Genomic DNA, 27,444 nt, shown 5'->3' with positions numbered 1-27,444 from the left:
AAACCATGAAAGGCAAATGAGTTCCCTAATTCTTCACTTTTGCCTTTATGGACTAGAGTTCTTAGTGAGGAAAGGAGCTGAATAGATAGAGCATTGGTAAACTATGGCCTGTGGCTGCCTCTTTTTGTAAATAAAGTTTTAATGGAACACAGCCATGTTCTCTCACCAGAGTTGAGCAGCGGTGACAGAGACTATAGCATACAAAGCCTAAAATTACTATCTGCCCCTTTTTGGAAAAAGTTTGCCAGTGCCAGGAATAGACAGAAAACTAAAGCTCTTCTTACTGAACAGTAAAGATTTATGGCACCAAGGTAAGAAATAAAGATATAGTTTAAAGCTGAGCTTAGCCCAGAAATGGCTAAAATCCCTTTATTCTGTTGAAAGTGTTTCAATAGATTTTCATGTAGCAAATTCCACACGGAGTTTTTAGATTCTGCTATAGTCCTAATCCCATCGCTGTTACTGTGACAACTGTACCGACAATTCTTGGCTTGCTTTTCACCCCAAGTTTCTGGTATTTCTGCTAAGAGTAAAAGAAAAGGAAGGAAGGAAGGGAGGGAGAAAAATTCCAATTAAAAATGAAAACCTGAAAACCATTCCCAAACCCTCTCTGTTCCCAGAACTGATGAAGTGCCTAGGCGCTACATTCTCAAACTGAAGATATTTGCAAGCAGAACAGTCACTGACCACTGACCCTCCAGATCTCTCCTAAATAGCATGGAGGCAGCAGGGTAGGGTGAAGAAGTTATAGAGACGTTTAAAGTCAATAAGTAATACACACACAAAAGTTATATAGTCAATGATAAGGCAGTTAATATGACAGCAGTAAAACACTAATATCTCAGTTATATGGGAAGATGACACCACAGACTAAACCACACCAATTAGGTAGACAGGGTTGTTTATTGGTCACCAGGAGAAAATGGATTTGCGAGGCTCTATCCCCTTGCTATCTCTCCAGTGCTGTCTAGTGTGATTATAAAAAGCATCTTACAAGAATACCTGACCAGGGCAGTCTGTGACCACAAAACAATAAAAACCTTATACTGCTTAGTGTTTTAACAAAACTACTCATTTGGAATCTTTAATGAAACCAGTTTTAAATGGATGACTCTATTTCCAGGTTCTTCCCAAATAGTCCCACATAATCGCCGTGAATTCTCTACTTTTTCTCTGAGTCTAAAATATACAGCTAAAATCTCACTATAGTGAACACAATCATGATAAAGCAATTTACCTGTTCTACTAAGAATGTTATTATCAACAAGATACTATTTATTGGGTCACTGCCAATTCTCAAACAATTTTCTATAGATAATGCTTTATCTATTTCTAATAGGACTATCATAAGCTTCCTAATAAAGACACTATTTGATTATAGATGTTTATTATTATTTTAAACCTTAGCGAAGAAGTGAATACAGAAAGTGAGATATCAAGAAGAAAATTGACAAGGGTTTGCATTAGACATCGGGGGACAATTAAATGACATATGCCTAAGAGAATTAGGAACAAGATCTATTATCTTAGACCTCAACTACTCCTTCCCACAAGGTTCTTGAGGTAAGTACATGCCAAGGAAAGTCCCAGCAAGTGGGAAGCAAGGGAACACTTTATTGCTAGTAGAATTTTTGACCCAAAACTCTAATCAAAAGGCATAAGCACTCCCTTTCCCCAAGTTGGTTATGCCTGAACAGCTTCACCCAAAGCAAGCTAGGAGGCCTGTTCTGTCCCTTTTCCACACCCAAAACTTATTCTTGCTTCTTACCACTACAATTTAAGGAAGGATCAACCCAATACACATTTTAGTACCACCAAAACAGAGTTAGTACAGGAGAGATCATGGTCCCCTGCTGCCTAGCACTGAGCTATCCCTGGGCTGAGGCAGTAATCTTACCCTGGCCACCCTAAAAGACAGAAGAGGAAGTAAGAATGCCCAAGGAGAAGAAAGGATAGGTGTGTTTGTTGTGAGGACAGAAGAGAGGAGAGAGAGAGATGGGGAGAGGTAGGAACAAAGAAGGAGGACAGGGCCTCTTTCTAGCAGAATTAGTCCTGGCCCATCCCACTTAGGGCCTAGTGGAAGACAAGAGACACAAGAAGTGCTTCCACTGAAATGTGGCCCACTCTTGTTCCTGCAAACTCACACATCTGATCAGCATCTCCTCCAGAAAGGGACTAAATGCTTTGACCATGACTACCATTTTGGGGAGGAGTGAAATGAGGATTGGGGAAGGCACAAAGAAATGCTGGTAGGAAAAGCAGAGGGTATTTTAATTTTTTCTCCCAAGATCTGGAATTGTGGTATTGCTATAATCACCTTCCCGCTTACTGTACTTCACGTTTCAAAAGTTCCAGAAACCAGAAATATTCATTGTAATCCTACAAACAAATTCCAAGACTTAGGAGGAAAAGACTGGAGGTGGTATGACAGTTATTCCCCAATATCCCCTTAGAAAATCAGAGGTCTTTTAATGTATCTTTTCATGCTAGGGCTGATGGGCATGAGTGTTTTAACTCCAGATCTTAAAAACTGAAAATGTTATTTCCAGCAGGACTTTTGACATAATTTAATCTACCATTTCAAAATAACATGGATATGCAGTGAAACTTCTGATATTAGAATTTTACATGTACAGAAAAAAAGTCAAGTTCCTATAACCTGGTTAGGTAAACAGGTATTTTGGTTAATCAAATATGTCTGGTTAACAGACTCCATATGGATTGCCAATTTTAACAAAAATTCAGAAATGTTTAAAATAAACTTAACTAGAGTAAAACCACACCAAACAAAATTTATTCTCCTTTTGATCAGAGGGCACTTGGGATCTTGCCTGCCTCCCAAATTTTATTAGGTACATCCACTATCACTCTGCTGGTAAAGCATGAAGGCCAGTCACAGTAAATTAAATGCTAGGTAACAATTTGTAACAGAAACTTAAAGTTTTTTTTCAAGAGGTAAATTTCATGAATAAGAGATCAAAGATATATAATCAGTAATGCTTCTCATTTTGGAGCAGAATTACCCAGTAAGCAGATATAGGCTTTTTATTTACAGAACATTTTTGAAGCTCAGAATAATATAAAATACAATTATTATATTTACTGTTTTAGATGCATCCAGAAGCTGTGGGCATTAAAAAAAGTAAATGGAAAAAAAATCTACTGAATTATACATTTTAAATGGGTAAATTGTACAGTATATGGATTATATCTCAATAAAGCTGTTTTTTAAAAATAAACCAAACACATGAAATATGGAGATTTATAAAAATTCCAAAGTAGATGTGAAATGTCAAGCAGGAGGTAGTGTCTGTGGTAGAGTTGTTGACTGGATGAGCCAACTCCTTACCATGACCCTCAATTCTTTGCCAGACGTGCTAGGGCTGACTGCATGACATAGTTCTACCTGATAACTAAGTGGAAGTCGGCTAGGTGCGGCTTCAAATAAAGTTTTGGCTTTTCCTAATAAAAAGGGACAGACTTGGCTGGCAGGGCTCTTGACACTTTTACCACTTTGCCCTCCTCCTTCTTCCTGCCTAAACGCAGACGTGCTAGGTAAAGCTGTAGCAGCTGTCCTGTTCTCTGAGGCAAAAATACAAGTAGAAAAGACCAAGAAAATCAAAGAGCTCACTGAATTGCAGAACCAATTCTAGCAGCCACCCACCTGTAGACTTTTTGTTATGTGAGACCGAGACAAACAAACAAAAGCAAAACAAAACCAAAATAGTTTAAAAAACATTTAAAGTCTTTCTTGGGAATTCCCTGGTGGTCCAGTGGCTAGGACTCTGCAGTCTCACTGCCGAGGGCCCAGGTTCAATCTCTGGTTGGGGAACTAAGATCCCCCAAGCCACACAGTGCAACCATAAAAATAAATAAATAAATAAATAAATAAATAAATAGTCTTTCTCTTTTTTTTTTTTTTTAAAGAATTTTTTATTTCTTTATTTTTGGCTGCGTTGGGTCTTCGTTGCTGCGCGTGGGCTTTCTCTAGTTGCGGCGAGCGGGGGCTACTCTTCGTTGCGGTGCGCGGGCTTCTCATTGCGGTGGCTTCTCTTGTTGTGGAGCACGGGCTCTAGGCGCGCGGGCTTCAGTAGTTGTGGCTCACGGGCTTCAGTGGTTGTGGCACGTAGGCTCAGTAGTTGTGGCGCACGGGCCTAGTTGCTCCGCGGCATGTGGGATCCTCCCAGACCGGGGCTCGAACCCGTGTCCCCTGCATTGGCAGGCGAACTCCCAACCACTGCGCCACCAGGGAAGCCCCTAAATAGTCTTTCTTAATCAGGTTCTTTGTTATTTGCAGCCAATTGCAAGCTCCTTTGGAGCATATGAGGGCTAGTAATAAAAATAAATTTTTATTTATTTATTTTTAATGTGTCAAGTCTTAGCCATAGCATTTAATGAAAGTTTCTATAATTTATATCCTTAAGAAATGAGAGTGGGTTGAACCGGAAGCTACAATGCCTTCTCTCATTTTCTTTTTAAGGCCATAAGAGGCTCTGTAGGATTGTGCAACATACTGGAATCTTTGAAGGAAGAGTTTTAGCACTGGTGGTATCACCACGTTGATGGTAGAGAAAAAGAGAAGGAAGTCAAATTATACTGTAGTCTCTTCACATCTTAAATGGAGACAGTGAAGCAGCTAAAACTCCAGAGCTACTGAAAGACAAGGCAACTAAAAGGACCATTAAATTGTATGGAAAATCTAAACAGTCTTGACTGGTGTTTGGTTACAGTAAAAGGATAACGTGGCAAGGGTGGTAATGTCATAATCACTGAGGGACATGGTTTCAGACGTCGTAAGTAAAAGGAAGAAAGAGGATCCTTACCATTAGGTCTTAAGGGCACAGGAAAGAAAATACAGGCAGAAGTAAAAGCACACTCTGTATTTATCTGTGTAACCAATACTCCTTATACTGAATCTGATACATTGTTGAAAGAGGTAACACAGCAGAAAAAAAAAATGATTCCTCAGCGGGAGCTAAGGCCCTGAGTGTCCAGGAAAGTTGCTGACAGGAGTCCTTGAGGGGTACCAACCAGCCTGTCATCATAATCACTTTTCCTAAGAGAAGGATGCAGAATGGAAGTGGATGGATGGGGAAGAAGCAAGAAGGGGAAGTGGAAGAGTTTTTCTTGATCTCAGTGCTTCTGCTTGTTCTTCACTAAAGATACAAGGATGTTTTGGTCAAGTGCCTCTGTGTTTACCAGGTTACAAAGGGCAAAGTTTAAAGAGAGAGGGAGAGAGGGAGAGGAGAGAGAGACAAGACAGACAGACAGACATCAAGTGCTACCATGATGCACCAAAAGCACCTTAACAAGGTGACAAATTGGGGCTCCTCGGGAAAAAAATCTCTGATTTAAGAGTATCTGAGGATTGAAGGTTTTGAAAGATAGATTACTGTTTTGGATTAATTCAAGGAGTAATTCCTTAAATGAAGGTGACCCTTCATCAGATTTCAGAATAGCTTCATTTACTTAATACTCAAAAGATAGATTCAAGCAATTTGATGTATTAAATCTGTAGAAATGTTGGTGAATTTGCTGAAAGTCCTATGCTTCTGCTAGCGCTTAAGAGAAGAGCCACATTTCTGTGATCCTGTATGGCTGATCTTGGGGGAAGCAGTGTTTAAAACATCTGTCAAAGTAAAACCACAGAAGGAGAAGGTTGATGCTTTCCATTCATTTGATCTTCCAAGGTGAATGATTCCAGTTTTTGAAATGATTGTTTAAAGCACTACTGGTAAAGTATTTGTTTTAGAGGGGTATCAAATTAACGATTCTGGATAATTACTAAACATACATTTGTGCATGAAATATTGCGTCAAATGGGGCTGATATCCTCTGTAAAAATGTCTTCTTGATGGGTTAATCTTTGAAAACTGAAAGGATTTTTCTTTTCATGTATTCAGCTATATTTTATGATGACTAGTTGTCAACTCCTCTAATCGCTCAAGAGAAATAAATGGTTGACATGTGAGGTAAATCAAACACATACACACTTTTGGGGGGAGCATTTAACCTTTCCTGTTTTTCCAAAGAACATCTGAATTCTAGCCCCCCTCCTGTATTTTTAACAAGCAACTTAGTTGCCATAGCAATACTTTCTGGTCTTGAGATACATCTGGGATGAAACTAGCTGAGACATATTTACCATTCCCCAAAACTCTGCTGTTTCCAGGCTCCAGGATTCCTGGTCGCCTTAGTATTCATGACAGTTCAGACTCCAGCATCTACTGAGAACCACAACTATAATTTTTTATTCAACACTTTTTCTTGAAACCAGAGTTCTGAGGTCTGAGGGTGATAAGAGAAGACTTTAGTGCAATGCAGATAGGCTGTGAGAGAAACAACATTTGGTAAATAAATCATGGATCAGCAAGGCAAGGAAGAATTCCTTGGTTCAGGGCCGTGACATGACTGATATGAAGCAAATCTGGTAAAATATCTTTCCAATTTTGACTAGAATTATAGGCAATCTTAATCCAAGCCAGAGGAGTCATATTTTTAGAAGTTTGTTGTATTCTTTAGACTATAAAAAGGAAACTTTTCACTCTCTAGGTTGCAAAAAAGGCTGTCCTAATGTAAATAAATGTATGCTTGCCTGTGCAGCACTCAGATAGAATGAAATGGAAGCAGCATGAAACTTGAGGCAAGAGTCCTTACCTGTGCTCATGTCAGCACCTAACACCAGAGTTTCATCTTAGTCATTTGCTGGAGATGCCAGATCTTTAGCAGTTTCCTCACATATACTTAGAACAGACACACTGAGCAAATATGATGTCCAATTTATTTGATAGATAGAACTCCCTTTAGTTGCACTAACATACTATGTTGTCAGCTCAGTCAATGAGCGTTTATTGAGTACTCACAGCACAAAGTACTGTACTAGGCACTTGGAAATCATTGCAAAGACCCAAGTCCATCTCAATACTACAATCACTATCTTCAACTTGAGATTATCTGTGGCTCTACAAGAACTTGAGGGCTGCACAGACGTAGAAAATACTCAAATAATTACAAAACATCATTTGAGAGTCATTGGTTCAATTTCTCTCCCCACCTTCATGGACTAAGCCTTCATTTGGAGCTATTAAACAGGACACAAAATGGAATGGTTTGTGATTCCTCTCCTTTTTCTTTTCTGTGCTTATCCTTGGGAGGGAAGTGGATGAGCAATAGCTTGGCAGGGTGGTCAGCAGTGGGAAGAAGGAAAAACAGCAGTGAAAAAGGGATTTCTGATTTACAAACTGAATAGATAATCTAGAATGGTTGCAGCCACACAATAGTGAAAGGGCAGCTGAACTGGGTGTGGGCTCAACAGCTCAAAGAGAAGGAAATATATACTGGGATGAATAAGGAGCACAGCGACATATCTAATTTTTTTTAAAAAGGATCAACTTTCTATTGCTTTGTTTTATCTATGCTTAATAACTGCAAGGCATAAACTGATTTGTGGTTCAGAAATTCTGTGCCAGATTAACTTTTATAAGTGGTAGAACTGGTTTTTTTTCCTATTGCAAAGTAAAAACGTCCTCCCCACAGACTAAAGAGATTATGAATACCCACCAAGAACATACTTTGGGTTAGATCCATTTTGTCCTAACATATTATATTCATATAACATTTTCCAACTGAGGAACTCAAAATATTTTTGTGTCATTAACTCCTTAATCCTCATAACACCCAGAGAGACTATGGGTTTATTTAGCTGCATCTACCTGCACTGTTTCATCTTCCAACAGCCTACTTACTCACAATCAGGTTAGTTAAAGCATTACGGGTATTTTACTTACAGTACTGCATATATCAATTACAAAACCATCATTTTCAAGCTAAGGTAAGAATTGTTAATTTAATTGACTATCTAATAATGAGGGTTTCAACAAAGTGCTGTCACTTACTAGCTGAAAAAGACTGGGTGATACACATGCCTAATGCAAAGCATATGTGATTTCTCATACTAACCTGAAAATACTTAAAAGGATATCATGATTAGGAAGTAGAAAGATAATAAGTCTTAAACTAAGGCGACAGAGGGACTATAAACTAAGACTTAGGTAGATTTGGTTAGTTACTATGTGGTCGTTTTATGTGATCAGGCCTCTGAAGATTTCCTGTTATTTAAATTTTAATGTTTTTAAAAAGGCATGAAAATGATATAATTACTACTCAGTTACCCACTTTTAAGGCACATTCCAGGCAATTTCTCTTTTTTTCTCTCAAATAAAATGAACAAGTTACGCTGTGCCTGTAAACCTAGCAACAACAAAGACAAACTCCTTTATTTCCAAGTTATACTGCCTGCTCTGGCTCTTGGGAAAGAGAAATAAACACCAAAGATGGGGAGAAAGTTTCACATAAACTGCAAGGACTAGGACGCCTCCTGCTGTCTCTTTCCTGGGAGCTGACTGGACAAAGGCTGGTCAGGAACAAAGAAGGTGGCTTCTAAAGGCATGATGGCGCCCCAGCTCCGCCCCTCCTCTCCTCAGCAAAGAAAACTCTCCTCTAATGGTACTAATGAAACCCTGGGATGGGTTTGTGGTGGCGGGTGGGATGGTTTGGGGAGCTGGTGACTGAATACAGAAACAGTAACAAAACATCTCAGGGCTGTCACCTCTGAAAGTCACCTCCATCGCCTTGCCTCTTACTCTCCTCCCCTCCCTCACTCTACTCCAGCCACCTTGACCTCCTTGCTGCTCCTGCAACCTGCCTCACGTGCTCTGCCTTGGGGCCTTGGCACTCTGCCTGTGAGGCTCATCCCCCAGGTCCCCCAATGGCTTACTCTTCCCATCCTTCAGGCTCTGCACAGTGAGACCTTCCTGAACACCCAATCTAAAGCTGCGCTGTCTCCAACCCCTAGTCCTCCCTCCTGATGGCTCCATCTTTGAAATATCTGACATATTACAAATAGTGCTGTTTACTGGTTATCCACCACTGCCCCCTCCCCCAACAAGAATGCCAGTTCTGTGAGAAAACTGATGTTTGTTTTCTGGATTCAATGCTGTAGCCCCAGGGCTTAGAGTAGTGCCTAGCACACAGTTAAAGGCCCAAAAAATGTTGAGTGAATGAAAGACAATGAGGGGAGGAGGAGACGGTCAGAGATCAGGTTTCAAGGTCAGCCTTTCCAGGATCCACAAGGGTACTTACCATACCAGACACACTAGCAGGACTAGGTTCCCACTGACTGTGGTGAGCTGTGGGCGTTGTCTGTCAAGAAAGAAGCTGGGGGCTTCCCTGGTGGTGCAGTGGTTAGGAATTCGCCTGCCAATGCATGGGACATGGGTTCGAGCCCTGGTCTGGGAAGATCCCACATGCCGCAACTACTGAGCCTGCGCTCTAGAGCCCGTGAGCCACAACTGCTGAGCCCGCATGCCGCAACTACTGAAGCCCGTGTGCCTAGAGCCCATGCTCTGCAACAAGAGAAGCCACCACAATGAAAAGCCCACGCATCACACTGAAGAGTAGCCCCCGCTTGCCGTGACTAGACAAAGCCTGTGCACAGCAACGAAGGCCCAACACAGCCAAAAATAAATAAATACATACATTTTTTAAAAAAAGAAAATGTTTAAAAAGAAAGAAAGAAAGAAAGAAGCTCTGCTTGCCTACCCAGCTACAGGGGAAACACTCAGGAAAGGAAGAAATGGTTTATGTGGATGAAAACGGACAAAAGAAATCTTATCCATACAATAATTCTGTCCTCTCTTAGGAATAAAGAATGAGGTAATCAAGATAATCCATGTTTGAGACATTTGCCTCTGTGTTCACCATCTACAAAGAAACCTGAAATTTTAAAGTCAGTATACCTTGTGATTGGGCCCCCAGAGGAATAGGTTCCAGAATTGCCAGATCTCCTCCCTCTAAGATGGAGAAAATGTTAGTCACTCAGCTCTGTAATGCTCTCCCTCTAGGTGTTGATTTGGAATCTGGGTTTCTTTGGATACAGTGACTAGGAAAGCAAGTGAGTCACCACAAGCAATAGAAGCCATGGGTCAAATGTCACTGACTAATCAACCTGTCATTTGTCAATTACCCATCCCCATGAAGAGGCGCCACTGATCTAGTTCCCTATCAATAAACATCTATCTGGGCACATCAGCTGCTGCTAACCATGGCCTGCCGAGATATCCAGCATCACCCAGAGGCACTGGTGGTTAAGAAATCCCTCTCCCTTTCTTCTTGATAATGTCACAGAAGAGGCAAATGCAGTTCCTGACAACGTAATGTTAGTTTCATAGAGACGTGTCTCTCTGAGCGTTCAGCCAGTTACATGGGGCTTCAATTGCATGGATTTTCTCACTGCAAAAGCAATAGCTGGGCTTAAGGAAGGTGGAGGCTTCACACGGTGCTGAGACCCACAATTCTGCCTTTGGTTGTGCTCGTGCTCATCATCCCCCTCTGAGACAGGAAAAAAAAATTGTTTGGGAGAACCATTCTTTTCCCACATTTAAAGAAAACCAAACGGGACTGTTCTCTCTTGTCTCTCTTAAGCTCCAGTAACACCTTTTATCTGGAGTCAGATTCAACATCTCTGATTGTTTGAGTAGAGCTAGAGGCCAAGGTAGCCTTGCCACATGAAAAGCTTGTTTGTCTCTTTCTAAGTTGTCACCTTGGCAATGACCTCATGAGGTCTCTGCTGGATCTAAAATTCTAGATCTCCCACTATACCCGCTATAATTTCCCCTTCTATCTTGATAGACTACCTCATCTGCACATTCAATCTGTTAAGGAACACTTATTCCGAGTTGCCACAGGCTTCATATATCGGGTGAGGCTGGGAGAAGGCAGCAAGTAAACAATTATAATACAAACATGACAAATGCTCTGGGAGGAATTACATACAGAATGTATGGAATCATTGAATAGGGATGTCTAAATCAGCCCAGGAGATGATAGAAGGTTAGGGAAGCATTCCCAAAGGAGTGAAGTCTTGAAGGGGTTATAGGAGCCAGGTAAAAAGGGGTGATGAGAAGGTAGTGAGACACACATGTAATGAGAACAGCATGTTCTAAGAGTTGAAGGCATGGGGTAAGAGAGGGGTGACACGTGCAAAACTGCAAGTAGCTGGATAGGCTGAGACAGTACGTGTAGGGGTGGGTGGAGAGGCAGGAGACAAGGTTGTACAGACAGAAGCAAGTCACATGTTCTTAATGCCGTTGTCTGAACTTTCTCCTTAAGGCAAATAGTAGCCATGAATCCTCTTAAGAAGGGGCATGACCACATCAGATTTGTGGTAACAGTGTGGGAGATGGTTGCAGGTGGGGAAAGAAGAGCTAGCTAGAGAAGAGAAACTACAAAGGTACAACTATGGTGATGGCAGTGGGGATGGGGAAGAGAGGAAGGATTTGTGAGATATGTACGAGCTGGTATTGACAGCTGACTGGTTCAGTGGGGGAGGTGAGGGAAAGGAAGGAATTTAGGAAGATTTCCATGTTTTTGGCTCAGTGGATGGGTGGATGAGCAGTACCACTAAATTAGATGAGGAAATCGCAGTGTGAGGCAACTTGAGCAGGGAAAGGGGAGAATGGTGGAATTCCATTTCTGACATATTGCTTTGAGATGCACAGGGACCGTTGTTGGATGGCAGGTGGAGAATGTGGGGTGCCAGGTAAGCAGACAGAATACAGGGAACATTAAAAGAGAGTGGGCAGACCTGCTAAGCTGCCAGTTTGCTTCTATCTTCACTGGCAAGAAGACTGGTTTTCAAATTAGAAATGGCAGAACAAACATAATAAAAAGAAAACTGAAGCCCCAAATAGGTGAAGTGAAAGAAAGTATCTAGTCATTTTAAACGATTTCAAGTCTCCTGCTCAGATGAGTTACACACCAAGCCTTCTGAAAGAAACTGCAGATGTAATCTCAGAGACACGATTGGTAATCGTCAAGAAATTGTGCAGACTATAAGACAAGAGAAGGACAACTGTTTTCCAGATTTTTAAAGTAAAGAGGAAAAGACTGTAATGGGAAATATTCCGATAAGTTTCACACCATTTATGACAAAGATTCTAGGATGACTTATTAAATAGATGGCTTATGATTACTTTAGTTAATGCATGCAGCTGAGAAGAAGGAAGGAGGGCACATTGATGGCTCTCTGACGGAAGTTTATTTATACTGCTAGCTTGTCCAGACTGATTGTGGCTTGTGTCCTCCCCCTTCCTAAGCACAAAGTGAGTTGTCTGGCCTGCAGTATGAATTCAAGGCTTCTCTGTGATTTGTTGCCTGTGGTACTCAGCCTGTATGTGGCCCTTTATGAAAAGAGGCTGACAATTTAAATGAAGAAACCAACAGTCTGAATTCTCCAAGAAATCCAGCATCACTTGTCAGGGTACCCCAGGGAACCGACAAGCAGCATTAATCTCTGCAGTTATTAGCTTAAACATCAATAAACCTTTGTCTATTAGAATCCCACTACCTTATTTTTTGTGCTATTTCTTTCTTTACACATACTAACTGTAAAATGAGAACAGGAAACAGTAAGGCAAATGTGGTACAGCATGATGGCAGGAAGGCAGTCATGTCTCACCAACATCTCTACCTCTGGCAGGCTAAGATATAATGTAAAATATCTTGTGTTAAAAAATATATATATATACATACACACACACAACATTAGTCTTTCAGAGACCTTCTTAGAACCTTAAAAAAAAAAGGGCAGCCTATTTGAGACCCAGATGACTCTCTTGAACTAAAGTATATCCTCTGGGAGATGTCACCAGTGTCACATTTTAAAATTATATGATCCTACAAATCAAGCAATAGTGGGTTAAAGTTCCCTTCTTAAAGCAAAGCGAAACAAAACAAAACAAAATGAAAACAACCAAAAACCCAGACATGAAGATTAGTAAAAAGATCTTTTAGAACCAGGTTTCATATTCAGATCTGTTTGGTTCATATATAAAGCCATTTATTCGAGTTGAAAATGATTTTGACATCCTGTAAGTTCCTAACCAATACAAACTGAGACTTGTGCCGTATCCAGGGAGAGGCCCTAGTCCTCTCCCTCCACAAATCTAAACTAGTCCTTCCACAAGTCTAACTTTGGTGCATTTCCCCACCAGAAAATCCAAACAAGCCCCTTGTATATCTCTGTCCCTCATTTTCCATCCCCTCCTCTCAATATTTAGAGCAAAGAACAGAAGAGTATCTTGACTGAAGTTACTGGGATCATCAATGTACCAAAACACAATTTGCACATGTGTCTTCCATTTTAAAAGTAATAAATGAAAGGGAATCTTCTTACCGTATTGACCCAATCATGTATGGCTGTGCCAGCTGAACCACAATTGCACCACTTCCTAGCTGATGACATGTATAGCCAGAATCCCAATCATAGTTCTTAGTGTCCCCATTCAGCAAGGCATTTCGGCTCCGACTGACTCCTTCAATCACACTGGCACAATCAGCAATTGTTGCAACGTTCTCCATGGGAACTGTGAATCCAACACGAGATTCAGCATCAAGATATAGAAGCCAAATATATCCCAACAGTGTGCTATGAACAAAATTAATTAATTACTATCAATAATAAAACAGAAATTAGAGCATCTTGATTATCTCAAGATATGAACACATTTCCATGCCAAATAGCTTTTAAAAAAGTTGAACCTGAGGCTGGAACAAACCAAACCACATGTAGCAATTAACCCTAAAGAATTTTATTACAAAGAAACATGATAACCCATAAGATATAGAACGGATAAATACATTGTGAAATATTACTACAGTGGGACACCACACAGTAGTTGAGATTAACTACAACTATATCCAAATTGATTAATCAAAAAACAATGTTGAGTGAGAAAAGCAAGGCACAGAAAAACACAGTGTATGAGTTCATTCATACAAAGCTTTTTAAAAAGACAAAACTAAAAATATAATTTGTTTAGGGATACATATATAAACGTAAAACTAAAAAGGAAATCCAGGGAATTATTACACAAAATTCATGATCATTTGTATGAGAAAGAGGGAGATGAAATCTTGGAGGGACACCCACCAATGTGTTTAAACATTAATTGATTTCATTTCCAAGATGAAATCCTGGAGGGGCTTCAAAACTACTGGTTTTCTTCTATTCTCGTGAGGCGATAGGTACATAGGCACTTGTTTTATTAGTATTCTCTAAACTGTACATATTTATTACACTTAATAAATGTAGTAAGTTTGTTTAAAGAAGCATGACATATATAGATTCAGTATTTTAGAATTCATAAAGCAGGAAAACAATCCAGGACATGGCACCAATCCCTTTGCAGAATATACAGTTGCCCTCAGCCATGATTCATTTCCCTTTTTTGTTTGTTTACTATTCTGAGCAATTCAACACATACGCTCATCTCTTTGTTCATGAACTGCTGCATTCTGAAGCACCAGCTCTGTTTTGATTCTGTGTCTCTCTATGTACTTTAAGTCCACATCCACCTGTTCATTTACAAAAGTCTAGGGTATCCACAAAATGATATAGCTGTCCAAAAATGATGTAGATTCTCTAAACACTGAGAAGAGAATGATAAAAGGTGAGAGCCTTTTAAGTCCACTGGGACCTTTTTTGTGCATTTACTAGCGCTGCGATTTTCTTCAGAAATTTAAGTTATTTAACCTAAATCTACAATTAACCTTAGTTACTTACATTCAAGATGTGTAGCTTACTTTACATAATTTTAAAATGGATTGAAAAAAAAGACAATTTCTTATTAGATATATACTATACTTTTCAGTATAATATTATACTCTATGTAAAGAGAGAGGGTGAGCAGTACTATTATCATGCCAAAACATTTCTAACTTTATAATGATGAGGAGTAAATAATCTTCCATGTATCTTCTAAGCAATGCATTTACTTTCCAAAGGTGGGGATGCCTGTACTCAAGCCCTCATCTACCTTCACTACTTGCTTTGCTCCCTCATCTCATATACCTTCACTGCTTGCTTTGCTCTCTGTAGATAAGGACAGCCATCCACAGATAAAGAAGAGAGGAAGGGAAGGAGGAAGGGAGAGAGATTGGATTTTCTGGCCATGAATCCCTTGACTATGAAGCTTAACTCTAAAGCAATAAGCAGAATCTCTGGTAAAGTAACCTGTGAGGACAGTTTCCTGGCAGAGAAGGGGCTTAGAGAAAAGCTCCCCTCTGACTTTGAAAGGAGAAGAGATAAAGGACTATATTTAGAGGCTAAGTCATGGTACCTCCATCTCATGGAAAAGGGGAAGTATTCTGTGATTTGGAAGACAGAACTAAAGGAAGTGGCACAAGATACACAATAAACTGAGCTGAGACATAAAATCACACTGTAGGTAGCTTAAGCTGCAGTAAGAGACAGCCTCCATTCTCCCAGGTGCTTAAATAGCACACATTTATTTTTCACCCACACTATGCTGCATTCAGTGATGATCAGCAAGGTGACTCTGAGCATTGCATCATGCAGGGAACCTAGTGACGGAAGCTTTGTATTGATTGATATGTGCTTCTTCAATCACAGCAGCAGTGAGAAGGGAGTGAACTGGGCACTGGCTCTTAAAACTCCTCCCCCAAAGCAACACACATCACTTTGCTCACATTTTGTTGACTAAGGCAAGTCACAGGGCCTTACCTAACTTCAAAGGGGACAGGAGAGGGCTAACTTGCTGTGTGCCCAGGAGAAGAAAGGGAATATTTGGTCAACAATATTAACGTCTACAATAAACATTAAACCAGGATGAAGGAACGTTCAATAGCCAGATAAATCTAGTTCATTTGTGTAAAGTATATAAAATATTTCAATGTATAAATATACCAAAGGGACATTTAGATTGTTACCATTGTTTTCTTTGTGATTACAAATGTGTATTCTTGTGTACATAGGTAAGAGTTTCTTCAAGGAATATGTAAGACATATATATGTATATATTTACACACACACACACACACATACAGAAGTGGAATTACACTTGTGGCTATGAGTTACCTCATTGGCAGGATGTCACTCTTTTCTTGGTTAATGTTGAGTTGAAATATTTAATCTTTTCCTATATGATTTGTGTTTTCCTTTCCTTGTTTATAAATTCTTTCCAACCCCAAATTTATAAAGATATCTCCCTATATTTTCTTCTATAAGTTCTCAAATTTTGCTTTTCATGTTTGGTTCTTTAATCTATTTAGGATTTATTTTTGGTATGCTATTAAATACAGATCTACTTTCACCTTTTATTCATAAGGTTAGCTAATTTCCCCAGCACCATTTAATGGACAGTTCATCGCTTTCCTCTACTAATTTAGGTTACTTTAGTCACATATAAAGTTTTCATACGTATCCAAATCTCTTTTTAAGATCTGTACTCTGTTTCCTTAATTTGCCTAGTCTTGTGCCTTTACCATCTTGTTTTAATTACTATAATTTTACAGTATACTAAAATCTGACAAACTAAACACCTGTCTTCCCTCTCCTTCCCCTTCTTCTCCGTTTTTCTTCAAAATTACCTTAGATATTCCTGGCCCTTCAGGAGAATTTTTTGTTTTGTTTAAGTTTTCAAATATACTAGCATAAAGGATTCTTCAATATACGCAAATCAATCAATGTGATACACCATATTAACAAATTGAAGGAGAAAAACCATATGATCATCTCAATAGATGCAGAAAAAGCTTTTGACAAAATTCAACACCCATTTATGATAAAAACCCTCCAGAAAGTAGGCATAGAGGGAACTTACCTCAACATAATAAAGGTCATATATGACAAACCCACAGCCAACACTGTTCTCAATGGTGAAAAACTGAAACCATTTCCACTAAGATCAGGAACAAGACAAGGCTGCCCACTCTCCCACTACTATTCAACATAGTTTTGGAAGTTTTAGCCACAGCAATCAGAGAAGAAAAAGAAATAAAAGGAATCCAAATCGGAAAAGAAGAAGTAAAGCTGTCACTGTTTGCAGATGACATGATACTATACATAGAGAATCCTAAAGATGCTACCAGAAAACTACTAGAGCTAATCAATGAATTTGGTAAAGTAGCAGGATACAAAATTAATGCACAGAAATCTCTTGCATTCCTATACACTAATGATGAAAAATCTGAAAGGGAAATTAAGAAAACACTCCCATTTACCATTGCAACAAAAAAGAATAAAATACCTAGGAATAAACCTACCTAAGGAGACAAAAGACCCGTAGGCAGAAAATTATAAGACACTGATGAAAGAAATTAAAGATGATACAAACAGATGGAGAGATATGCCATGTTCCTGGATTGGAAGAATCAACATTGTGAAAATGACTATACTACCCAAAGCAATCTACGGATTCAAGGAGATCCCTATCAAACTACCAATGGTATTTTTCATAGAACTAGAACAAAAAATTTCACAATTTGTATGGAAACACAAAAGACCCCGAATAGCCAAAGCAATCTTGAGAAAGAAAAATGGAGCTGGAGGAATCAGGCTCCTGGACTTCAGACTATACTACAAAGCTACAGTAATCAAGACAATATGGTACTGGCACAAAAACAGAAATATAGATCAATGGAACAGGATAAAAAGTCCAGAGATAAACCCACACACATATGGTCACCTTATTTTTGATAAAGGAGGCAAGAATATACAATGGAGAAAAGACAGCCTCTTCAATAAGTGGTACTGGGAAAACTGGACACTTACATGTAAAAGAAAGAAATTACAATACTCCCTAACACCATACACAAAAATAAACTCAAAATGGATTAAAGACCTAAATGTAAGGCCAGACACTATCAAACTCTTAGAGGAAAACACAGGTAGAACACTCTAGGACATAAATCACAGCAAGATCCTTTTTGACCCACTTCCCAGAGAAATGGAAATAAAAACACAAATAAACAAATGGGACCTAATGAAACTTACAAGCTTTTGCACAGCAAAGGAAAACATAAACAAGATGAAAAGACAGCCCTCACAATGGGAGAAAATATTTGCAAATGAAGCAACTGACAAAGGATTAATCTCCAAAATTTACAAGCAGCTCATGCAGCTCAATATCAAAAAAACAAACAACTCAATCCAAAAATGGGCAGAAGACCTAAATAGACATTTCTCCAAAGAAGATATAAAGATTGCCAACAAACACATGAGAGGATGCTCAACATCACTAATCATTAGAGAAATGCAAGTCAAAACTACAATGAGGTATCACCTCACACCAGTCAGAATGGCCATCATCAAAAAATCTACAAACAATAAATGCTGGAGAGGGTGTGGAGAAAAGGGAACCCTCTTGCACTGTTGGTCGGAATGTAAATTGATACAGCCACTATGGAGAACAGTATGGAGGTTCCTTAAAAAACTAAAAATAGAACTACCATACAACCCAGCAATCCCACTACTGGGCATATACCCTGAGAAAACCATAATTCAAAAAGAGTCATGTACCACAATGCTCATTGCAGCTCTTTTTACAATAACCAGGACATGGAAGCAACCTAAGTGTCCATCGACAGATGAATGGATAAAGATGTGGCACATATATACAATGGGATATTACTCAGCCATAAAAAGAAACGAAATTGAGTTATTTGTAGTGAGGTGGATGGACCTAGAGTCTGTCATACAGAGTGAAGTAAGTCAGAAGGAGAAAAACAAATACCGTATGCTAACATATATATATGGATTCTAAAAAAAAAAAAAAAAAAAAAAAAGGTTCTGAAGAACCTAGGGGCAGGACAGGAATAAAGACGCAGACGTAGAGAATGTATTTTAGGACACGGGGAGAGGGAAGAGTAAGCTGGGATGAAGTGAGAGAGTGGCATGGACTTATATACACTACCAAAAGTAAAATAGATAGCTAATGGGAAGCAGCCGCATAGCACAGGGAGATCAGCTCAGTGCTTTGTGACCACCTAGAGGGGTGGGATAGGGAGGGTGGGCGGGAGACTCAAGTGGGAGGAGATATGGGGATATATGTATATGTATAGCTGATTCACTTTGTTATAAAGCAGAAACTAACATACCATTGTAAAGCAATTATACTCCAATAAAGACATTAAAAAATAAAAATTAAAAAAAAGCAGTAAGCCTTGATGTGGAAAAAAAAAAAACAACCCAAATATACTAGCATAAAAATTTTCACAGTATGTTCTCATTATCATTCCAAATATTTGTATTTGTACCTTTCCTTTCTTTTTTGGTCAGTCCTATACATGTTTGTCTACTACATTAGTGTTTTCAAAAAAACGATTTTCAATTTTGCTGATTATTTTCTTTATTTCCTGCTTCACTAAATCTGCTCTTTTTATTATTTCTTCTTTCTATTCCTTTGGATTTATTCTATTTTTTTTCTAAATATCTGAAGCAAATAATGAGCAAAACATTAAGTTTTATTTTTTTCTAATAAATGCATTTAAAGCTAATGTTTTACCTCTAAGTCCTGCTTTATCTTTACCCTTAAGTTTTGATATATAGTGTTTTGAAGAGTATTAGAGTCAACTATGGTGTAGAATGTTCCTCCATCTGGGTTTGTCTGACATAAAGTGTTTTAAAAGTTGATTGCATCTAAGTATTTTCTAATTTCCATTAAGATTTTTCTTTGCTTCATAAATTATTCATAAGACTGTTTTTTTAACTTTTCAAGTTTTTGTTACTGATTTTTAATTACACTGTAATGTGGATTAAAAGGTGTGGTCTGTATGATACTGACTTTGTAGAATTTGATAAGATTTGCTTTTCTGTGGTCTAGTTCATGGTTCTTATAAATATTTTACATGTGCCTGAAGAGAATGTGTATTCTCTAATTTGGGAGATATATGGTTCTATATATACCTACTATATCAAACTTACTGAGCTGTTCAAATCACTTACATGCTTACTAATTAATGGGAGAGGTTTGTTTAAATTTCCCACTATGACTGTAGATCTGTCAATTTCTCCTTGTAATTCTGTCAATCTTTGCTTTATGTATTTTGAGAACACATCATTTCGTGTACATTATTTTAGAATTATATCTAACTGGTAGATTGAACCTTTCATCATTATGTAGTGTCATTTTTTATCTCTAATAATGCCTTTGCCCTAAAATCTACATGTTCTGATGTCAAATAAATACAGTGCCTTTATTTTGGCTACTGTTTCCTTAGCATCACTCTTCTATTTTTCTGGTCTCTTGTGATAACATATAACTAGATTTTTGAAAAATTCAGTGTCCTTTGTCTTTTAACTGGCAGATATACATGACATATTAATTGTTATTACTGATGTATACTAATTCACTTTTTTTAAAAAAAATTTATTTATTTTAGGCTGTGTTGAGTCTTCGTTGCTGCGCACAGGTCCCCTCCAGAGGCTGCGATAGGGGGCCACTCCTCACGGCGGTGCGCGGGCCTCCCACTGCGGTGGCCTCTCCTTTTGCAGAGCATGGGCTTCAGGTGTGTGGACCTCAGCAGTTGTGGTGCCCGGGCTCAGTAGTTGTGGCTTGCGGGCCCCAGAGAGCAGGCCAGGCAGCTGTGGCGCATGGGCCCAGTTGCTCCGCAGCACGCGGGATCCTCCCAGACCAGGGCTCGAACCTGGGTCCCCTGCATTGGCAGGCTGACTCCCAACCACTGCCCAACCAGGGAAGTCCCACTAATCACTTTTATTTCTACTTACAAGTTTTTTTTTTCTTTGCTGCTTCCCCCACCTCTCTGTCTACTCTGTTCCTGTTTTCTAACAGATTGAATTTCTTTTATTTTACCCACCAGCTATTCCTATTGATTTGATTGGGAAGTTATATATTCTATTTCTATTCTTTTACTAAATTCTATATATGCATACCAGACTTAACAATACCTAAAATTAAAAATCACATATTCCCTTCTCCTGAACAATATAAAAGATCTTAACACTTTTTCATACAAATCGTCTGCCTCTTGGCTTGTTATTCTTACCTAACATTTTACTTCTACCTTGTTTTAGACTCTCAAAATCAGTCACCATTATTATTATCTTATACAGCCAAAACTTATTTATTCACATTCACCAATTTATTCACCTTTATTTTTTTTATATCCTCCTTTCTTCTTGGTTCAACTTCCTTCTAAGACACATCCATTCAGCAAAGTCTTTACTTGAAAGTATATTTCGCCACCACTCTTGAATAATAGTTTAATTGGGTATAGAACTCTAAGTGAAAAGCTGTTTTTCCTCAGCACTTTTAAGATATTATTCCATAGTCTTCTAGCTTCTACTGTTATGTCTGCTATCCCTCTAACTGCTGTAATTTGTTTTTTTCTCCACAGTTAATTTTAAGGATTTCTTTTTGGTTTTAGTGTTTTGCAATTTTACTATGTTGTACCTAGATGCAGACTAAATTTATCCTGCTCAGGACTGAATATAAGCATTTATGGCTTTTATCAAGTCTGGAACATTTTAACCATTATTTCTGTGAGTATTGATTCTCCCTCATTTTCTGGTTTTTCTTCTTCTAGAATTCCCATTAGACCTCTGTTGGAACTTCTCATTCTATCCTCTCTATTTCTTAACCTTCCTTTCATTTTTTTCCTCTTTACCTCTTTTTGAAGCATTCTGGGTAATTTCTTAAAATTACTGTTTGTGTTCACTGCTTCTCTCCAGGTGTGTCTCATCTACTGTTTAACCTGTCCACTGAGTTTTAAAATTTCACTGTCAAACAAAAACTACCCAGTATTGAAAATAAATGAACTGAAGCTATGTGTATTAGCAAGGGTCAATCTTACAAAGAAAGTTGGTTAAGAAGAACAAGTCAAAAATACAAAGGGTACAATTCCACTTCTATTGTTCAGTGATAGACACCTAGTGAATCTCACCTATGTGGTGAGATTAGAAAAGAGAGCTAGGGAGTAGTAAACGCAAATTCAGATGAATGGTGACCTCGGATAGGAAGACAGCAGGGATGTGCTGTGGGGGGAACACACAAAGGGCTTTAAAGATTTGGTAGTGTTCTATTTCTCAAGATGGGTGGTGAGCATGTGAGTGTTCCTGCTCTCCAGACTTTACATATATGTTCTTTATGTTCTTTTCCACAAATGGAATATTGGTTATTTTTAAAATTCCACAAATTTTAACACTGTTTTTATGAAAACCAGAAATATGGCAAGTAATTTCAGAGGGTCTGAAAGGATAAACCTTTTAGGATTCTTTACAATGCTGATGTGCCCTGTAGTATCCACTAGGTCTTGATGGTTGTCCTTGCTGACTCTCCCTGAGTTTATCAATTTCCTCCTCCTAAGCTACCTTACTGCTTCACAATTTTATCCCTAGATGATCTGATTTTAACTAGTCAATTAGTGCAGCAGCATCAGAGATGATCATAAAATCATTAGTGATATGGTTTAAAGCTCTTTGGGAAAAAAGGCTGGGATAAGCACTCAGAATTCCTTTTCTAAAGACATATTTAGAAATATTTATTAAAGAAGATTCTTTCAGTCTCCAACATTTTCTCTAAGCAAAACTGCCCTAGTAATATCACCCTCTGACCCTCTGGAATCTTAAGGTAGTCTAACATATGCTACTTTAAAGAACTTTGCCTTCTTGGGACTTCCCTGGCGGTCCAGTGGTTAGGACTCCACACTTTCACTACTGTGGGTCTGGGTTCAGTCCCTGGCCGGGATTTTAAAAAAAAGAACATTTCAAAAACAAAAACAGTGCCTTCTTAACAAAAAATCCTATATCTATGTGCTGGAGAATAGTATTCCATGGTTTCCACTTTGATCTTGACATCATCGTCCATTAACGTTTTTAAGTCAAAGTCTGGATTCTACAAAGGGTGCCCAACACAGATAAACATAGACACATATAATACACAGAGGTAGACTGTATTAGTGAAATCTACCCCAACTCCCAAATTTCCTTTCAAGAAATTGCTTTTGCTAGAACTCTACTAGCAACTTGATAAGCAACTGTACTTATTCCATAAGGTAGCAAATCAGATCAGCACTTTTCTTAATTCTCATTCCTATGTTTTAAACAATGAGTCAAATTAACAATATAACGACCAAATGATGCCAACGGGTGGAAAGAAGAGAAGGATAGGGATCTGGGCACAAACCCTGTGGATAAAGACTTTCTGTAAATAACCAAGGTGAGACCATAATTCCAGCGCTGGGCCAATTCTTAATATCCAAATCAGTATTTCAATCTGATCTAACTTGACAATTGGAGATTTAGCATGTGAGTTTCATAAGGGCAGGAACTTTTGTTTCTTTTTTTCACTGCTGTATTCCCAACTGATAAGAAAGAGTGCCTAGCATATAGCAGTTATTAAATAAATATTTGCTGAAAGAATGAATCAGAGCTGGAAAAGCATGCGTATATAGGTGTGGCACTTAACATAGCTCCTTACCAAAAGCTAGAAAATCTAATAAAAGTTACTGAATAAAGCAGAAAAAACTGCTTTCTAAGAGAAAGTTTTCTTAGAAAAGTGAAGTATGATCAATCTCTGGGTCTTGACCTAAACATTAAAAAGAAAACAAATATGCCCACTGCAGAAGAGCTGCTTTATAAGCACTACATATATACCCTTAGCTCTCTCAACTTCTCTTCCCCTAAAAGTTTGTCCCACATACAGAAAGATTGGTCACTCATGGTAGACTAAAATATTTTCTGATAGGGAAACCATTTGGGGGAGAACAGGAGGAAGAGGAGGAATGTATATAATAACATGACTTTTAAAGACTATAGAAGCTTTTTTATGCCTGACAGTATTGCTATCTGGTTATAGTCATACTATAAGAGTTCTCAGAGAAGAGGTCTGTCCTAAATGTCACCACTGGGTTTACTAATATAGGCCACTTCCTTCATTTCAGCAGGAAAAAATTCTGTTATTAATTCTTCTTCCTAGAAACACAAACCTCAGCCTGCCTAGTTGGACTGCCTAATAATTACTCAGTGGTTTGAATAAATTCTGTGGTCTTTTTTTGCTGGGAAAAATTAGAGAGTGATTCTAACTGACTGCAACGCACAGAAGGTGCCATACTGTTTTTCTTCCCGTAGGGGCCGGGCCACTCCCCATTTGAATGTTCATTACCGTCTTTCATATGTGTCTGATAAATGTATTAAAAACACCATCTGGATGGAACTCAGCTTTGTGCTGAATTTCCAGTCTTCCAGTTTCCTCCCTTGTCCCACTGGAATTTCTGCCCCAATTTGTGTCACTTTGTTTACAAAACCATATTGCCAAAGCCCAGCATCTCGCATCTGTCTCTTTCTGGTTTTCCTTTGCCATCCTTCAGCTACATACCTATTACAATAGCCTATGCTAGGAGCAAAGGGGAAGTGCCTGGGCAGAAATTACTTTCCCCCTCTGTGCACATAGCAATTCTGCTCAAATTTAATTTGCTGCTTCTGAATGCAAAAATTGCATGTTAACAAAGGGTATACATTCTGCAAGTGTATGAATATTGGGATGACTCACACTGTGGGGAACTGCAGAAAAAGTGCTCTGAAAACAATTGTACTGTCCTCTGTTCTTACACAGCACCAGGGGTGGCCAACAGCCTGCCTGTAAATTTAATTCAGGAGTAATAAATTTTTTAAAAGGCAGTATTACTTCACTAGGACATGACCTGAGGGCCACCTGTACCAGCTATCTTTAAAGATAAGACTGACATGTTATTTAACGGTCTCCAGAGATCACCTTTGAGAGATAGGGGGAAAAACCCATTTGAAGCAGATTTTAAAAGTGAAATAGCACTTAGCACTTAACAGAGGATTGTCATCTTCAAAAACAGTGCTTGATACAGCAGAAACTAACACAACAATGTAAAGTAATTATACTCCCATAAAGGTGTTTTTAAAAAAAGAAATAAACAAGTGAGCAAGTAAACAAACAAACAAACAAACAAATAGTGCTTGTGTTGGGCTTCATGCAACGTTTCCCTGGCTGTTTTCATTGCAAATTGTTTTCTAATAACACAGTGGTTCACACAGCCATCAAGTACTTAACAGTCTCAAGGGAGATTCTTCTCTGTTGCCAAGATTTTCAGAGTTACAAAATATTTCCTTCAAAAAGACAACTAGGACTATCAGCTTAACGTCACATCTAGATATTCCCTACAGACCTACACTATTTTTTTTAAAGGGGGACTTACCCTAGGGGCCTATCCACAGGTCTACATAGGAACTTGTTGCTGACCAGGCAAGCTTCCAACCCAACTGCAATCCAACCTTCTGTCAACTTACTCTAAAGGGAAAAATACTCACAGCTGTTATGTGTGAACAGCTGTAAATGAACAATAGCTAATTAGAGCTCAAGCCCATTTTTCTTGGAAACTATCAAAAAGCTACAAAAATGTATTCTGCAACACTGGCACTAAGTTACATTCATTCCTGGTTTTATCTATTAGGTTAAAAAAAAAAATCAATTTTCTTGGTGCAGCCACTATGGAAAACAGTATGCATGTTCCTCAAAAAACTAAAAATAGAGTTGCCATATGATCCAGCAATCTCACTCCTGGGCATATATCCGGACAAAAATATAATTTAAAAAGATACATGCACCCCTATGTTCATAGCAGCACTATTTACAATAGCCAAGACATGGAAACAACCTAAATGTCCATTGACAGATGAATGCGTAAAGAAGATGTGGTACATATATACAATGGAATACTATTCAACCATAAAAAACAATGAAATAATGCCATTTATAGCAACATGGATGGAACTAGAGATTATCATACTAAGTGAAGTAAGCCAGAAAGAGAAAGACAAACACCATATGATATCACTTATATGTGAAATCTAAAATATGACACAGATGAACTTTTATGAAACAGAAACAGACTCACAGACATAGAGAACAGACTTGTGGTTGCCAAGGGGGAGGGAGGGTGGAAGAGGGATGGAGTGGGAGTTTGGAGTTAGCAGACGCAAACTATTATATATAGAATGGATAAACAACAAGGCCCTACTATATAACACAGGGAAATAAATATATTAAATATTCTGTGATAAACCATAATGGAAAAGAATATTTAAAAAAGAATGTATATACGTATAACTGAATCACTTTGCTGTACAGCAGAATTTAACACAACATTGTAAATCAACTATATTTCAATTAAAAAAAATCACTTTTCAATCATATAGTATATCACATTACATTGCTGAAGAAAACCCTTTAAACTTTTCCTTTCCCAAATATGTCCCGGTTCCCAGCACCGTGGAAAGGCTGCTTCCTAACACAATTCCAAAGGATTCAGTCATGACCATCTCTCCATATCTGCAGGGGAAGCCCATGGGAAGAAAACAGACCTTGCCTTTTGAATGCTGGCGACCCATTCCTCTGAGCCTCTTTTCCTTTCTTCTTTGTTTTCATTTTTGTCTGTTTCAGTCAGTATAATCTGTGTTCTCATCACTCCTGTTATAGCTCCAATTCTGAACATCACCAACGTTGCCCAAATCACACACCCTATCTTGAGATTATAAGGACGTTGACAATCATGCTGGGTTCTATTTAGCCAGTGACAGGAAGAGGTAACACTTTTCCAAAATTTAAATGTGGCTTTCCCTTCTCCCAAAGTATGCAAACTTTGTAACTTTAGAAAGTTATAGCTCCAAACATGTTTCAGAGAACATGGCAGTTTTATAGAAGACGGAGGTGAGAAATCAGAGGTGGTTATTCCCAGGGGCAAAGGTGAGGTGGGGTGGGGCCAGTGGATGCCAAGTATGCATGTTCACCAGGCTCAGTGAATTCACAAAGCACCTTCCAGAACTAACTGCTTAAGAGGTTTACTCTCTTATCTGTAGTTTTCAAACTCCAGCATTCACACTGGAGGTTTTAGCTGTGAAAATCTTCGATTCAAAAAGACCTTAAAGAATCAAGCATCAGATGTTTAACAGCGGTAACCACTGCAGCGTATCAAAGGGGGATTCACTCTGCAGGTGAGGCCTTTAAATTTAGGACAAAGGAATTTCCAGATGTAAGAAAAAAGATAGCCCAAACAGCTAACTCTGTGTTTGAACTAATAGGCAATATGTCATTGGGGTGATTTTTTCCTTTTCTCTGGACAAAATCTGTCAGAGAAAGACTCTATATCTGCCCCCTACATCACGACAAGTTATTCAAGCTGATATGGGGAAAAATACCTAACATACAAAAAGTCACTGAAATTGGTCTTGCAAGTTTAGGAAACTCTTTCTCAAGAAAATTTAAAAGTTATAATGTAAAGGGCATCTTTTTCTACGAGTAGTATAAGAGTTTTACATGGATTTATTTTTCCTTATGTCCTAAAAGATGTTGATATCAACAGAGTTATTTTTGTTCCACACTAATGGTTGAAAGGTGTTCTCAGGCCACAACAATTTTGTGACTCAAGATCTAAGATGTCACCACAGCTTTGGGGGAATATTTCTCATTCGTGTTAAACATAGAACAAAGATGTGCAAAAGGTTTTTAAAAGGTCCACAAAAGAAGCAGTGGTTTGCACGTAAATTTTTGTGTTTTTTTTTAAACCATCCCTGTAACAAAGTAGTAGCTCTTCTCTCTC

At 38.5% G+C, this 27,444-nt stretch overlaps 1 protein-coding gene across 4 annotated transcripts in view; it reads right to left on the bottom strand.

The window, feature by feature from the left end:
* BTBD9 (BTB domain containing 9) overlaps positions 1-27,444 on the bottom strand; it is a 406,786-nt gene that overhangs the window by 95,129 nt on the left and 284,213 nt on the right. For all 4 annotated transcript variants that reach the window (XR_009505745.1, XM_059938776.1, XM_059938774.1 and 1 more), the window contains exon 8: positions 13,235-13,424. Coding sequence is in view for 3 of the 4 variants with exons in the window: in XM_059938776.1 (XP_059794759.1) it covers positions 13,235-13,424 (190 nt within the window). In the remaining variant the exon portion in view is untranslated. The remainder of the gene's footprint in view (positions 1-13,234; positions 13,425-27,444) is intronic.

This window comes from Balaenoptera ricei, chromosome 11 (assembly GCF_028023285.1).
Source record: "Balaenoptera ricei isolate mBalRic1 chromosome 11, mBalRic1.hap2, whole genome shotgun sequence".
Lineage (NCBI taxonomy): Eukaryota > Metazoa > Chordata > Mammalia > Artiodactyla > Balaenopteridae > Balaenoptera > Balaenoptera ricei.
The sequence above is the reverse complement of the archived record's forward strand: the minus strand, read 5'-3'. Positions and strand labels throughout refer to the sequence as shown.